Raw genomic sequence first — 16,162 nt, forward strand, 5'->3', positions numbered from 1 at the left:
GCTGCGAAGGCTTCAGGAAGTGCTTTGAAGCTGGGACGAGAAAACAAAACCAGAGGCCACTAGCAGTTGTCTGTAGCCTAGAGAGGAAAGGTGCCTTTTGCCTCCTTTCCGCTTCGAGGAAAGGCTTGCCGCGAGTTCAGCCTCCGAGAGGTCTTGGACCACTGAGACACCACGCTTGTTTATGTGGCTTGCGCCGGTCGGCTTAGATGCCAGCGCCAAAGTAGCACTGTCCCTGAGTGCAAGGCAGTTGTTTTTAGACGACAAGTCCAACTCAACCCAGACCCCTGAGGGAAACAACAATACATGCCAGGCCATTCCGAGGTCTCGGTAACCTTATCTAGTAAACTTGTACGAAGAATAGAACCAACAAGGGAGTCTCACACCCGCCTGAGTCGAAGAGTCTCTGACCTGGGCTTCGGTCGCCACGTTTAGTGGGATGTCCTCGGTGCCTCGTACGCGTAACAAAGATGCTGAGCCTGGCGTCATGTTTCCATTCTCATAAAGAAACTGAGTTTGAATCGTTCTCAACGGTGGGTTCTGAATCGGAGGTCGTCAAGAGTTCTGATCTCGCGAGTTGTGCGTTGGCACTCGCCACTGTGACTGAACAAAAGGAAAGCTCCAGGCGCTCGCTTGCCGCGAGAAATCGGTACTTTAACATTTCCAAGTAATTCGGTCAAGGGGGCCTCAGAGATATTCAAGGACGAGGATTTGTTAGTGAACGGGAAGGACTGGGGTGTGTGCCTCCAAATGCTCACTTTTGAAAGCGAAGGTACTGTTCCGATGGGAGGGAGAGATAATGAGACGGGTCAGAAGAGTAGTGTGGAAAGTCGGTGGGTGTGCTGTGGCTTGCTGAAGCTGTGACATCTAGCTTGGCTCACCGCGTGTCAGGAGATTGTACGTGTCCATGCAGGCATAGCAAACATTAGGAAATCGTATCGATGCAAGCCTGCGAAGGTGGTCTCGTATGTATTCATGCGGGAGACCTGGGGGAGGCGGCAGGACAGCAAGAGCTGGCGGGCAAAGACGGCAAGCTAGATGGAAACCTGCATGAAAAAGGACGATAGGAACAAAAGAAGAAAAAAGCAGTGACGGAGGACTGTCGTGTAGATCCCAAGCTAGCCGGTGATCCCGCATCCGGCGAAGTCCCTTCTTCTGCTGGGTGTCGTCCAGGCGTGGTTCCTGCTTTATGCAATAGCACAAGATGACTTATTACCTATCGTGGCCATGGAATGATCCCCATTGGCCGGGGACGCGAGAGGTGCAGGTACCCGCTCTTTATATGCATCTATGCCGTCTTCGGCTCGCCGGCACTACGCCAGCCTACCATTCCCTCTTTGGCCGCAACCAATTTCCTCGCTCAAATCTTCCGCTCCCCCTGGTCTATCTATGCATGCACCCATCTTTGCTGCCCAGCCGTCGTCCACGAATCCGATGCCCTGTCGTCCCGTTTATATCAACTGGTGTGCTGCACGACCAGGAATATTGGACGAAGTTCCGGCCGCATCACCAATTCATCCCGATGGTGGCGCCTTTTCGGCCATTTGATTGCCTCTGCCGCGTCGCATCCCGCCGACGTATCATCGTCTCCTTTTTTGACCAGGCTCGCTGCAGTTCCTGCTAGCTGAATGATGGAAGTGGAAACACTCGACTCCCAACAAAGAATGGTCCTGATGAGGTGGCTCGTCCGCCGATCAAAGAACCAGCAATTGTCGGCTCTGCCACCAGAAAAAGTTAAACACTTCGTTCCTGCTTCGACCAGCCCCAGTACGGAGGCCTTGTTGCCGTCCGTCGGCCCGCCTATCGCCCAAGGCCATCCAGTCACCCTCTCGTCTTTAACGAGCTTGATTTTCGACCGTGAGGCCGAGCGCCGAGAGGATCTGCGTTTCTTGGACGTGGCATTTCATCAACAGAACGGCCCGTTCATCCCGCATCTGTGAGATGCATCGAGACGCATGAGATTTGTGTTGCCGCATGTTGTCATCGAAGAGGTGGCAAGTCGCCAAAATGTCATGGGGTACCCGTTAATTTGAGCTATCAAAGAAGCGACAGACGGTTTGTGCAGATCCCGTGCTACGCTATTGCCATCACGCATTTACACCTCCCGGTTTGCCATGTTGAACTAACCGATTCTGACTCTTGCCCAGCTTTGCTAGGTCGATGAGCAGAGTCTTCGACAGTGGACACACACCACGCCGACGATGACCCAGAGCAAATGTTCAAGGGTGGAAGCCCCGAATGGACCATTGCCGACCCCCACTTAGAACTCTCAGCTGAATCCAGAGTTGCATTGTAGAGAATATGGTCCTCTTTTGTTTTCAAACACCTTTGAGTACCTAGTCGCACCACGAATGATTCAACGGCACCAATATCTACAACGCAGAAATTGGGTTATCACCTTAACTTCGGGCCAGATTGACGAACATACACCGCCCGTGCATTTTCGTGCCATTTAATCTCCTCAAGTCGGAAAATTTGCCGCAACAAGCCACAGATCGATGTTGTGGGCGGCTTCAATCCAACTTTGCTATCGACTTGTGCAACCAAATACGAGTTCTGCTGTACTTCCGGCCCTCTTCGTCGGCCCCGTCAAGCTGCAGGCTGCAGTCCAGCCTTCTCCTCCCGCTGCCGGTAGGTCTGGACCGACACCATCACACCGCTAGGCAAGGAACCACGACTAGCTCTTATCATGTTGCTTTCCGCGTGGCCTCGATCCTGGCTATTTCAGGAAACCTCATGCCTCGAAGCAGACATCCTCGCGAAGTAACACGTCAGAAGGCCCTCTTTTTCCGTCGGTTCTCGTCGTTGTCAACTGGGGCGGCTTGTTATCCTATCGCTCAACACACACTGAAAGACATCTTTCTTTTTGCACCCGCAAGGCAGGAAATCGTCGGCCAAAAGCCAACATATGGATCGATGGTGCGCTCCAGCGGCATGAAAGCCCAATTTGCCCCTGAACAGCCTCTTTTTGATGCTAAGGGTTCAGCTGTCACCTCAATTGCGAAAATCGTGCTTGGGCTCGGACCCTGCCGCGAGCCACGAACAAGCTACCCTGACTCTCCAACTCAGCCCTCATTTAACCTCCAAGATGGAATCTGACAGGCTGAGCGCCCGGCGAGAAAAAGAATTAGCATTCCAACTTCGCAAGCAAGGAGCTGGTCCCAGGGCCATGGGACTTATCGCGCGCGGAGCTGGTCCACACTCCCGGAAAATTCTACCCTAGCCATGTCAGGCTATCCTCACATTTGAATGGCTAGTGCCGGTCTGATAGAAGGTCTAGTATATGCCAGGGTCCAATATCAAAGTCTGCTGTCACTGGGATGGCAGCTTGGTGCTTCCAAGGGAAGCCGCAGTTCTCGTCATCGTCACATTTCACTCTGTCGTCCCCAAACAAGTGGGTGGGGGGACTGCATCCAGTCGTACTCAGCCAACCACCGCAGTTTCGTGGTGCTGTCGATGGATCCAAAGGCAGGATAAAGCATGATAACTGCACTTTGGGCCCATGGTTCTCGTCTGGGACATTTACCAAAGGTTGGCAGGCGCTTTAGCTAAACAGTCTTAGCCGGTACGCCAATTCATCACGCAAGATAACGCAGATGATTTCCCAGCCCTACCTCGCCGATAGTTTGGATCTTCGTTACCCACGTTTCCTTCGGTCAATTTGCGTTCCCTAGCATGGAGCAATACCTGGGGGCAGCATTAAGGTTGCTCTTTGTTGGCGCCAGATCAAGATTCTTGGCTCTTCCGAAGCCATGTTCCTTCCACCGTAGGTTCACTGTTAGGGCTTCAAGTCTTTCCTTCGTCATACATTGTGAAGTAGAAAAACTTTTCCTTGCGTAAAAGAAATACATTTGAAGGGCTACACGTCCTTGAGCGGCCTGTATAATTGGCAGGACGGTATCCCGTTGACAGCTTCAGCAATGGCTGGAGGGCATTGCGCATCAAATCACACCGATGACCAGTCACGGGGCGCTTGTAGCATTGTCACATCACGGTGCCTAAGCCAATCCTGGTTTGAACGTGTTTATGAAAGTACATCAGCCTCTGACATGAATCCCTAAGTACACAGCATCCAAAGCGAACCGATGGTTGGTCTATGGGAGTACCCGCTCACTTCATCAGAGCAATCGTCTTCATCATCTCGAAATTAGGGAGACCCAGTCCCGTCACAGGATCCCAGCCCTGAGTTCCGTTCCATGTCGCAAAGGGAATGACGCCGGCGCCCTGCAACGGCTTTCCAGACTGCAAGTCCACACCGCCGCAACCCTGCGCGACACCCGTGTTCACGTCCGTCAGGCCCCGGAATCCTCGCTTGTACAACCAGGGGTTCATGAAGCCCATCGTCGGCTGGCCGACGCGGATCCTAGCATCGTTGAGAAGACCAACCAGGCCGGCAACCAGCGGGGCAGAGGCGGACGTTCCTCCCGTGCCGACGAGCCGGTTCGCGTTGACGATCGGAAACGGCGGGCTGGCGGAGTGGGCTGAGATATCGGGAAACCCACGGCCGGTGAAGTTGGCGAACGGCTCGTAGTACTTCTTGGTCTCAGGAGAGATGCTCGTCGCCAGGTACGAGGTCACCGCGGCCTCCTGGTACCACGCCTGCTTGAAGTAGTTGCTGAAGCCACTGCCGGAGGCAACCCACGTGATCTCGGGGCCGAACGCCTGCGTACCTCCCACGGCGGTGATGTACGGGCAGGTGGCGGGGAAGGTCGGCGTGAACTGGGGAGCGTTGCTGCCGTCGTTGGCGCGGCAGGGGGCGCCGACGCCAGTGTCACCGCTCGACTCGAGAACAGTCACGCCGCGAAGGCCCATCATGCCAATGAGGTTGCACACACGCGTGGCATACTCGATGGGCACCGTCTGCTCGTCGTCACCGTACGAAACGGAGAGCACCTGCGGGATGGCAGCGTTCTCCTGCGTCATCATGAACTGGTAAAAGTCCAGGAACGGCTCGTTCTGATTGTCGGCCTGCGTCGGCGTGCGGAGGTTGGGGATCAGAGGCGGCTTGCCTCCGGTGATGAACTGGGTGATGGGGAGGTTCTTGACCGCGGCGGCCATGACCTGCGCGTCGAGGTTCGCCTCGCCGATCTGACCCTTGGGATCCTGGTGGTCCTGGCCTCCGTTGACGAGGACGCTTTTGAAGCTCTGCGGCGGCAGTTGGAAGCGTGTCAGGAACCCCGTGAGGTCGTCCTGGCGCGCAGATTGGTTCAGGAAACTCGCAAAGCCGACGCGGCTGCCGGCGGCGGGGTCAGCTTGGTAGGCGCCGTAGTTGTATGCCAGCTCGAAGCAGGCCGGGGTGAAGGCCTTGGAGCAGTTCGCCGTAGCACCGGGCGGATTCTGTCCCTGTCTGCGAGCCAGCGGGGGAGGCATGGGCGGCATGGCACCGGCGGGCATCGGGGCCGCGAACGCGGGGTCCGACTTCATCTTTCCAAAGTACGTCGTGGGTGTCACGAGCTCAATGTGCTCCGCCATGGTGTCGGGGAGAGAGTACTGCTGTGTACGCAGCTTCATCGTGCCCTGAACGTCGTAGTAGGCAAAGTTGGCTCCGAGGATTCTGTTCGCAGTCCCCACGTCCGTCGCGAAGTTGACGAAGCGGCCCCCGTCGGTGTACGAGACATCCTTGACGTTCTCTTTGGCGAGCCACGCCTGCACCGCGGCGACAGACTGCTCTGCCGGCTTAAACATGTCGTTGACCTGCGCCGCCGACAGGTACTTGCCGTAGTTGGGGCTGTCGGGGTCGGAGACGTCCTTGAGCATGGGCTCGAGCTTGTCGATGTTTTGCAGCTTCAGGCCGATCTGGAGGTTGATCTGCTCGCCTTCGGCGGCCATGTTGACCATCGAGACGCCCGAGACGAAGTTGGCTGCTCGAGACATAAGGCGGGCTTCGACTGCGACGGCGGCGGCCGCCAGGGCCAGGAGGGCCTTGAGAGGAGCCATTCCGGCTGGCCTTTTCGTTGGATGGACTCGGTTAGGGGATGAGGATTATCGAGTCGTCGTTCGCGTCTCTCAGAGGGCCGAATTGGAAGATTATTCACAACTAGGGACAACGGCCAACTACGACGAGGCACATGAAAGAGGCACGGAAATCAAAACCAAGTCGACAAGAAGACGAGACGATTAGAAGTACGGATCACGAGTCGGACAGTCGGCTCTACGGTTGTATCCGAACTACCAAACCCAGGCACAGTTTCTCCTTCTTACTCGGGGGGACAGCACTGCAACTGCTGTTTGCCTTCGATCCAAAGGCCCTACCGGGGCCAGGTGTACTGGTTCAGACAGTACATGTCGTAGAATCACGCTGCGCAGTAGGGTAGGTACAGCCCTTCCCGCGCAGGTTTTCGTCTGAAGGCGTCCAACCGGCGGGATCAGACTTTAAGGTTACAAGATCCCAAACGTGCAAGCTGCACGTTTCGAGACCTGGACCTTGCCCTCACGCAAATACAAATCTGGCCGCGGGATAGCCGACACAGCAGGGAGGTATTTTCTGAGGGAGCGCAATGCAGGAACGCCAAACCTTATTTCCTTTTCGCGGAGTGCAGGAGCAGAGGAGATCGATCCCGCGCGTCCCACGGTTTGGTACGGCCACTTATTTGCCATCCATCGCCTTCCATAACCCACACTTTCAGGGAAACTCAACGCTTGCCTTGGCTGAAGCGGGTCATATACTCGCTGGAAATTTAAGGTGTGAATCATGTCAGTCTAAAAGTCTTTCGATAACCTGACTTGTCAATCACATCCGTGTCCACGACCACACGATTACGTCTCCTCTGCAGGTTGACGCGGTTAATCTTTCGCCATACCTTAGGTTTCCTTCCTGTCGTTCGTTCGTGTCCTTGGCACCGGCGGCTTGGTGTTCTCTGGTTCGACAAGGGGGAAAGCGAAATAACTGGACGCCGGATTTGAACGCCTAAGATGCCCGGAATAGCCTCCGTCGCCCGCATTATGGAGAAACAAGACATGAAGCCGCATCGCTTGGCAAATCCTGCTGCGAAAGCTTGATCGTCGCACTGGGAGAAACACTCCGCCAATCTGCGCGGGGCGATCCTCCCCTGGAAGAAAAAAGCCAAGAGAACATGCAAACAAGCAGTTGAGCCGCGCTACTAGCGCCGTAGATCCAATCAACAACCACTGCCGGCCGAGTGCTCTTTTCTCTCTTCCCAGGAGATGACCGCTCGACGGCCCCTTCGCCTCCCGAGAAATGATTTGGATTTGATGGCCCCGGCGGGCGAGGGTCCCCGGGGGGAAGCCACCAGGTGCCCGTGAACGGATGGTGCCTGGGAGTTTCCGACCACTGGCGGCCTTCCTCGCCTCCCCCCTTATTTTTCTTGGCAAGATGTGTAAAGTTGTTTCTGCGCCGGGCGGGCCTTTTGGGCAGAGCAAACGGGATGGCATGGTCACAGCGGCCTCTGCATTGTTTAGGTTCCGAATCCGAGCCGCACTCCGGTCTGGCGCCAGACCCCTTTCGGTGCTGGAGAGACCAAGTGGCTGACCACTCCGGAGACGGGACGGCCCAGGAGCTTCTCCCGTTGGATCGTTGGTCTGGATCATTCTTCAACAACGTGATGGGGCGTAATGGGCCGGAACCGCATCCCAGAGAGACACATCACGATTGCTAGTGTTTTTTTTTTTTTTTTTTTTTTTTTTTTTTTTTTCCGTGCAGAGTTTATCTGATTATTTCCTACATAATACCTAGTCATACAAAAGAGCACGAAACGCCTGACTTGAGCACGGGGAGGGAGAATCCGTCCCATCTTGGACAACATGAGGCGGTGGTAAAACACGAAGGAAAGTTGTTCCGACCGGCGCGCACCACAACTCTGATGAACACCCACCCACAACCGACGGGAGGAAAGCGTGACTTTCGTTAAACACATGAGACTGAGAGAGACCAAGGCCGGCCGTTTCTACGATAAACCGTCTGTGCGCTTCGATATTGTTGCCGTGGCGATGAATTCGAACTGGTTGACAGGAGGCACGAATGGAGCCAATGGAGGTACCGGGTGGTTGTTTGGAATTTTGACCTCGACCACGGCTTTGCGACCGTCGTATGGAAATTGAAAGTATCTGGTTGGTCTCTTGTTAGCACCACTTTCATCCAAGTGAGTTGCGTACAGAGTTTGCCGCCCGGCCCCTTACCTAGAGTCTTTGTACAAGTGGCTCACAGATATCATGAAGTTTGAGGCTGAACGGAACTCGACGACCTTGAACGAGAAAAGGTTCGTTGGTGACGTCCAGCAGAATGCTCCATTGATGGGAAAATCGTTGTTCGGGCCGTTGTCAGGGGTTATCCCGTCCCACGGCCAAGTTGCATTACAGTGAGCGCCGTTCACATCGACGACGCCTTCTGTGTTGTAATCGTAAAAGTCGACTGGCATTGCCATGTTAGCGAGGCACAACTATGATGTTGAACTGAGACTTACAATCGAGTGTACAGTTATACATATCTGAGGTCTCCGTCTTTTGGCAGACGGTGGCCAGGTTGCTCAGTGTCATGTTCAACCACGGATACCTGAATCGGCTGGCCTCTTGGTTTATCTTCTCGTCGTCTTCCAACGCCATCGGCAGGGAGGCTACGAGAGGTATAACAGACAGCATGGACATGAAGAAGAGAGACTTCATCGTGATTAATGTTGTGATAGCTAAGACAGTGTTGCTGTTGTACACAGAGACTAAACCTCCCAATGTGTATGGTGAGGATCTCGGCTTTACTCTTAAAATTTGACTTAAGTGCCGTCAAGTTATGGCCTTCAAGATTGACCTTAGGCCATTATTTATAGTTATAGATTCGATGACAGCGCATTCTATGCAGTCTTCCCCGTCGCCGCAACCGAATGTCGTCGTAGACCGCCTCGGACTGCAAAGCCATTGGAGCAACGGCGTCATGTACCCGGCCGACGATATGCCCAACGCGGGCCGGTGCGAGAAGCCGTCGTTGTGCGCGGCTACGGGCAAACCCCGTTCGTCACAAATACGATATTCAACCGCCTTTCGAGGGAAAGCTGGATGCGGTGCCAACCATTCACCGGAACGGAAGAGCCGAAATCAGGACGAGGGTACCTGCCGAGAGGTTGCCCGTGTTTCCCGGAGATTGTTGTCACACCGAGGATCATGGCCTTCAGGTTACCATGAAGATGCGGAGAGGGCCCAACGATTGTAGCGCAAATTGACGAGATGCCCAGTCTTGACCACTGGTGATGTTCCCGATCACGTTTTAGAGTCCCTTCGCCCAGATCATTTGCTGAAGGTGTCGAAAACGAGGCGAGGTTGCTTGGTGGACAACAGGTCAGGCAACTGGAACAAGGTGAAACTCGTGATCAAGATTAGCGCTTGGTTTGTAGCAAGAGCTTGTCGTTGAACTTCCTATTAGTGCTTCGCAGTGAACGGTCGTGTAAGTCGGCCCGCGGGCGACCAGAATATCGATCCTGAAAGAGCCAAGTATGTCAGCACAAGTCATACCCATGCGGATGGCCAATCTCCTGCACATAGTAGGAGAACATGGCCCAATCAGGGTGGCGTGTGAGTTACTGCAGACAGGGCGGCTAGGCACAGATGATTCGTTTTCCCGTGCGACCAGCCCGGAAAGTTGCTTTCAGACGCTGCCTGTGGCACTATTTCGGTGGCGGAATGGTTGCCGGACGAGCTTTGTTTGCTTGAGCAGGTCGTTTCTCGGTCTTCTTCGAACCAGAATGCATGGAACATTGGCTCCCAGCAAGAAGCATACCCAGCCCCCTGGAATGCTTCGCGTAGCATTATCAATGCAGCCATCCAGGCCGCGATGCTGCGCCTTGAGTCCAAAAGGGCTCTCGGTTCGTCCAGAAATGGTCATGTGTGTCAGAAAGTGGTATTTTCGCAGAGCCTCGACACGTTGTTGTCCAAAGGATTACTGAGGGACTTGCTTGCGACCACATACAAGCGATATCTCAACCCGTTTCCTAAGATCGCTTGAATGTTCCGTTTCAAGCAGCAAGACTATTTGCCGGCGGTGAAGAATTCTCGCAGCGAGCCAATCAGTCGAGCCGGCCTCGCGATGATGTGCGTGTCGTCGATCTCCGAGGTGAAGCCGTCGTACTGCTCGAGGAGTCACAGCTTCATTGACCGACTGAACGCCAAACACTACTCTTGTCAACGTGATGACAACTTTAAGGATGAAGATATTTGTGAAATCGGCAAACACGCACACCGCTTCTTGGCTGCGAGTCATCAAGACCGGGCCTGAGTCCCTCATCGAAGCATCGACGAGCTCCTTCCATGCGCTGACCGGCTTCGTGTGACATGAAGTTGCCCAGAGCCGAGAGTAAAGTCAGTGTCGCCAAACACGGCGTGGCTAGCATGAGTTTTGAGTCCAGGGTCGTCACCACGAGGTCTCGTCGTGTCGGACGGCAGCATTTGGCTCAGCGGACCATCTTCATCGGGAAGGACCGTGGCAGGCAAACAAGGAACTCCTGTAACGGATAGAACAGTATGCTGAGGAAAAAACGTTAATCGAACGACGGGCTCTCGCCTTGAACACGAGCCCCAGTGGTCAGCCGCCGTATTCCTGGGCAAGACTGGACAACACAAAGGGGCTGGATGGCCAGGAAAGTGGTAAAACTTGCGAGAGTAATTGCTTGATTATACCAAGTCAGCCAAGACTAGTTGGCAGTGATCGATGATGTCGTACGCAGATATTCCAGCAAATTTGTAGATTTTGAGCGGTTCGAGAATGGCCAAGAGGTGACTGACTGAGTGTCGTTGAGGTTGATGCCGTGGTGCAAAAGCACCAGGGAACAGGAGAGCGGAAAGATGTCTCCTTGGCTCATACGCCGGAATTTCAGAAGTCAAGTTCACGGAAGGAACTGAGATGGGCATTTGGGAAGGTATGTCTCTTGCCGTTGCTGCTACCACTTCTGGATTTCCAAGTTGCTACTCCATCCGTCATTCAGTAATGACTTCCTACTCAATACTTTGCCCCTGCTATCATCATCTTCACACGTCAATCTCCATCTTAACTGTGGTGAAACTATCAGACTCTGTACGAAAATGTTGTTGAATCTGATTGCAGCGCAGACGCAAATACTCTCTGAAAAATCCCAAACCAGCACTGTTTTCGGTGGCACCATGGCTCACAGGAAGAATAAGGTATCCGTTCTCTTCCTCGAGGTCTACGTTGACCAATCTATGGGTCTTCTCCAAGAGATTGCCTATTTTTCCTGTGCTAGAGCGACCCCTTTTCTTGTGGTATCGTATTTATCGTCGTCGTCGCTCTATCATTGTTATTGCTACTTCATCGTCCTTATTATCTTCGTTATCGTCGTCGTTACTACTACTCTTATTACTTCTACTTCTGTATTTAATAGGAGTGATTAACTACACAGAAAATATAGCCGTATACACACAGGAAATTTGGGCGGTCTCCGCTACAATCGCATCACCGGACTATAATGGCAACGCCGGACACTAGACATAACACCCTATAGGCTAAAACCCGACAAACATTCACGTCGGCAGTCCCAAGCCATTTGTCGGGGGAATACCGACATGGTGGGCAGACAAAAGGTCCCAGGGCGGAAATGCCGTCGTTTGCCGGAGCTGGAAGCCGCGGGTCACGGACGGGACGGGACGGCAAGGCAAAAACGGAGCAAGAAGTTCAAAGGAACATGGGCGGCATCTCCGAACGCTCGGGCTCCGTCCCGTTCAGATACGACGCGCTGGTGGCGGTGCCGCCCTGCAGGTGGATCGCGAAGGGGAATCTGCTTCGTTCGGTTCAGCCTTAATGCCAGCGTATCTTTTCCCTTGCACGTGTACAATCTTGGGGGCTTCTATTTCCGCTCCGGGCCGGATCATTTTAGGCTTTAGCACAGCGTTTTAAGGGCAGTCGACGTGCGTAAAGTAAGGTAGGTAATATCAACATTCGGACTGTGTTCCGCGTCTAGTGATTTTTGGGGGCCGCATGAGGTTGTATCAGACCCGTTGACCGCGGATTCGATGTCCGACCAAGTCGCGCTATGCACGGGCGAGATCTCGTGTTTGTGGAAGGTGTGTGTGTGTGTAAGTGTTCTAGAACAGGTCTCGTCTGCATGTCAAGTTCCAATATATTGACGCAGAAGAAGTCTGGAACCGCGAGCTCAGCCATGACAACGAGTGTTGGATTCGGCCCAATGCCAGGTCTGGCGTGGGATGATGCATCGGCATTCAGATTTGCCCGTCGAAACAAGACGACCTTGACGCAGGACGTCGATCATGTCGCTCGTCAGGTGAGGCACCATGCCTGCGTATCTCTGCCAGATTGGCAGCAGGTCTTGACTCGACGTTATTCAAAGGGTCGGGCTCAAGAGATGTCCAACTCGCGCGTCTGTTCCAAGAACTCCTGCCAGGATGTCGCTTTGCATGGCAAGAGGTTGGACGGCGGGTATGGTTCTCTCTGCCACCCACTCTGGTGGTGTGCAGTGCGGTGCAGGTGAGATCTGCGGCAGGCAGTTGGACGGATCCCTGAGTTCTTAGGTGAGCTGAGTCCGAGCTAACGCCGGATTGGGATTAGTGGTCTTGTGGAGAGATCCCGACATCCCACTGGGAAAGAAAGAAATGGGAATTTGGGAAAGCCCCTTTTTTCTTGCGCTATAAATAGACATTCGCCTGAAAACTAAGTTTTCTGGACGGAGCACGAACGAAGAAAAGGGTCCTCTGCTTCTGGTTTGGATGATAGATCCCTGTCGATACCACAGCCTTACTCGGAACGCCGCCTGTCTGCCGGCCGCAATGAGCTCGAGCGCTCCTCTGGTGAGGACGGGAGTTGCAGTTTGTATTGGGGACGAATGTTGACAGCAGAGTACACTCCGTAAATGCTACTGCAATCAAGTCCTAACGAACAACGTTGTATTCTACCCGCAGACATGGAGCGCCAACCACCTGGAACTCGGTTAGAAAGTTTCGCAAAGTTCCAAGAGGTCCTAGAGCAACATGTAAAGAGGGCGGTGAGCTTGTTGCTAAAGACGGGTTCCAACTTCACACACAGTCATGACCCAACTGGCTGGGAAGGGGTCATGACTCATTTCAAATGACCACGAAGCTCGTAGTTTTATTATCGTAGCTCGTCAACTCGAATAATCAATTTGATGAGCTTACTGGTGGCCCGATGTCTTGGTATTCTCCTTCCGGGAAGTGGGTTATTAGTAGCTCTTTTCCCCCAAAGTAGAGTGACTCCACTTGAGCTCTCGGCCGAGGGTTGTGATTGCAAAGTCGACAGCTGTCCGACGGGGTTGTACGTATGAAGATTGGCCTTTATATTGCAGTGAAATGGGGTGCGGATCGGAGGTTCAAACGATTCATGATACACCCTGGTTTACACCCTGGGCAGCTCAGAGGAACGGCGCACCAACGTAGCCGCATGAACAGAGTTGCGACGAGAATCTGTGATTAAGCATCTTGAGACGATATAAGAGTTGTCAAGTATGGGCTGCAAGGAGACACATCATGCCAACTCATGCACACCAGATACGACGTGTGGTGTTGCTGTGGGATTTCGCGTCGTTAAGGCCGCGAGCTGTGCTATGCGAGGCATCACCGCGAATGGCACAGCGACGGGGTACACCGTAAGGTGGGAGATGATTGGGCGGGTTCAGTCCATGTAAAGTTGAGCTCCCCACAGCACACATTGTAAAGTTTCCGAGCTAAAGAGATGAAAGGGGCCAAAATACACCTTGGCATCTTGAAGCTCCTGGAAGCAAGGTTGTTTTAGGGCTGAGCTGTCCGAGAGCTGCTGCGCCCTTTGGGCGGGGGAGGTGAGGGGTGCTGGGACTCTAGGAGCAGCAGCAAGATTGTTGGCCTGGGACATCAAGCAGCTTCGGCGCTCGCCTTGGTTGCTAAGAAGAGGATTCGAGGCGATTCTGCAATGCGGCTTCTTGACATGTCGTCATTGTCCCTTTTTTTGAGACTGCCGAAAAGTTGGTGCATATGGCCGAGCAGGATATGGACGTGGGGTTGCATTATGTCGTTGCTTGCTCGGAGACAAGAGGCTGTGGCGCCGCGGCCGCAAGAGCGAAGGAAATGTGCGCGCATGCACGGATTGCGACGTAGTTGCATGCGATGCCAGGGTCCAGGTCGCCATGAGTGAGAGCCCAAAACTCTGTTCGGACCTGAATCCAGTCCGCAACCAGGCTGCTGGCACAACCCCTCGTCTCTCTCCATTCAGTCTGTTGTCTCTCCCTCAGCCTCAGGCCGGGCAACGCACAAAGCGGTGCAAGCGGTGCAAGCGGTGCATGCTGTCTGTCGGTGTCATGCTGGACAGGCTTTTCGAGCTCTCTCTTGGGCTGGGCATCTGTCAGCCGCAGTCGTGGTGTCGGTGATTTTTTGACAACGGGGGCGCAGGGCCAAGGAGCCAGGTTACGGCCTGCGGTGTGGGCAGGGTGGCATCAGCAGCGAGACAGCCCGCCGGTAGCTTGCCGAAGGACCGAGAGGACGGCAACGGCCAGCGGAGGCCGATGGCACTAGTGTAGTGTAGAGGACTGGGGTGGTGTTTCTGTGAGTGGTGAGTGACTGCTGAAGGATGTGCGCCCGTTTCGTTGTTAATGTTGGTAAAGTAATGGTGGTTGTGGTGGTGAGAGCTGGAATTTTGGACGAAGCTTATGTTTAATTAAAGGGACGTCTTAAACCATACCCACCCTCTACACCCTCCCACACCCACATATATAGCGCAGCCTCTATAGTAAGTAAAAAATAGTGATATTAGTGATTATTTTAGTTAATATTACTATAGTTATATATACTACTAGTTATTACTAGAATTCCTATATATCTCGCGAAGTATATAATACTATTAGTTTAATAATACTATAGTATATATATATAGTAGTAGTAGTAATAATAATAGTAGTAGCTAATCTTTAGTAATATAAACTTTATTATTACTCCTCTTTTTACTTATTTACTTATTTACTTACTTCTTAAAATAGATTTTATACTTACTAAAAAACTTTATAGCTTTTACTTACTTATTATAATATATTACTATACTTTTAATAGCTTATTTAATACTTTCTAAGTTTATATATTAAGTAATAGCTATATATTAAAGCTTAAGTAATACTATAGTCTTAATAATATTAAATATTATTACTCTAAAGTAGTTTTCTTTTATAATAAAGCTTACCTATTTATTAGTAAAGCTAAAACTTATAAAGAATATTAATATAAAACCTCTTTATAGTTAACTAAATACTTATTTTATTTTATTACTACTAAGGTACTTAATAAGTTATATACTACTTACTTAAATAAGAACTTTAAAGTTTTTATATATAACTATTTATAGATTAATACTATTAGTTTTACTTCTAGCTACTATTTTTAGATATAAAATATAACTAAAGAGGTTATTTTACTAAGAAATAATAATTTAATACTCTCTTAGATTATAGTTTATTTCTATTAGAGAGAGGGTATTTTTAAAATTACTATAACTTAATATAATATTAATAACACCTTAATTTATACTTATTATAACTACTTTAAGTAGGAGACCTCTATTAAGTAGCTATTTACTTAACTATATATATTAAAGTTCTTTTTTTAATATAAGTAAAGTCTAATAAGTAATATTACTTACTTTTTTATATAGCTTTATTTTTATATAGCTTTATTTTACTCCTACTTTAATATATTATTAATAAACTATATATATAAAACTAACTATTTTAGTATATCTCTCTTTAATATTATAGGTATTACTTCTTATAATAGTACTTTTAATATTAATATTACTTTCCTCTTTACTAAATAGATCTCTAATTATTAATAAGCTTTAGCTTACTTTATAGAAGCTTATATTAAAGAGGACCTTTTATACCTTAGTAGTATTATAACTAATTATAAACTTACTCTTATTAAAAGTATTAATACTAGTACTTTTAGTAAGGTTTTATATTTACTTTATATATAATATATTACTAAGAATATTAAACTTAAGGCTAAACTATACTTTTTAAAGCTAGTTAAAGTTAACTACTACTATTATAAAGTTAATAAATATTACTTAGTTTTTATTAAAGCTTAAAAGGAACTTTATGTTTTATTAATTACTACTTAGTATACTAAGAGGTTATTTTAGTTTAAGGATAGTTATTAGCTTTATAAGCTAGTTATATATATTATTAGTATATAGATTAAGTTATAGTATTAAAATATTATTACT

General features: G+C 50.6%; 3 protein-coding genes across 3 annotated transcripts; 1 reads left to right on the top strand and 2 right to left on the bottom strand.

Annotated features, from left to right (window-relative positions):
• Positions 1–1,661: 1,661 nt before the first annotated feature.
• On the top strand, positions 1,662–2,202 carry CGCS363_v006796 (uncharacterized protein; the record flags this gene model as incomplete). The annotated part of the gene is made up of 3 exons (XM_036638645.1): positions 1,662–1,933; positions 1,987–2,052; positions 2,145–2,202. 3 exons carry the CDS (start codon positions 1,662–1,664, stop codon positions 2,200–2,202), a joined length of 396 nt encoding a protein of 131 aa, XP_036496196.1.
• Positions 2,203–4,107: 1,905 nt separating this feature from the next.
• On the bottom strand, positions 4,108–5,934 carry sed4 (Tripeptidyl-peptidase sed4; the record flags this gene model as incomplete). Its single annotated transcript, XM_036638646.1, has 1 exon — positions 4,108–5,934. One exon carries the CDS (start codon positions 5,932–5,934, stop codon positions 4,108–4,110), a length of 1,827 nt encoding a protein of 608 aa, XP_036496197.1.
• A 1,967-nt stretch (positions 5,935–7,901) lies between these two features.
• On the bottom strand, positions 7,902–8,616 carry CGCS363_v006798 (uncharacterized protein; the record flags this gene model as incomplete). The annotated part of the gene is made up of 3 exons (XM_036638647.1): positions 7,902–8,061; positions 8,134–8,365; positions 8,418–8,616. The coding sequence occupies 3 exons, from the start codon at positions 8,614–8,616 to the stop codon at positions 7,902–7,904; spliced, it is 591 nt and encodes a 196-aa protein (XP_036496202.1).
• Between the last annotated feature and the right edge of the window lie 7,546 nt (positions 8,617–16,162).

This window comes from Colletotrichum siamense, assembly GCF_013390195.1.
Source record: "Colletotrichum siamense strain Cg363 chromosome Unknown KSG_Cg363_contig04, whole genome shotgun sequence".
Taxonomy (NCBI): Eukaryota; Fungi; Ascomycota; class Sordariomycetes; order Glomerellales; family Glomerellaceae; genus Colletotrichum; species Colletotrichum siamense.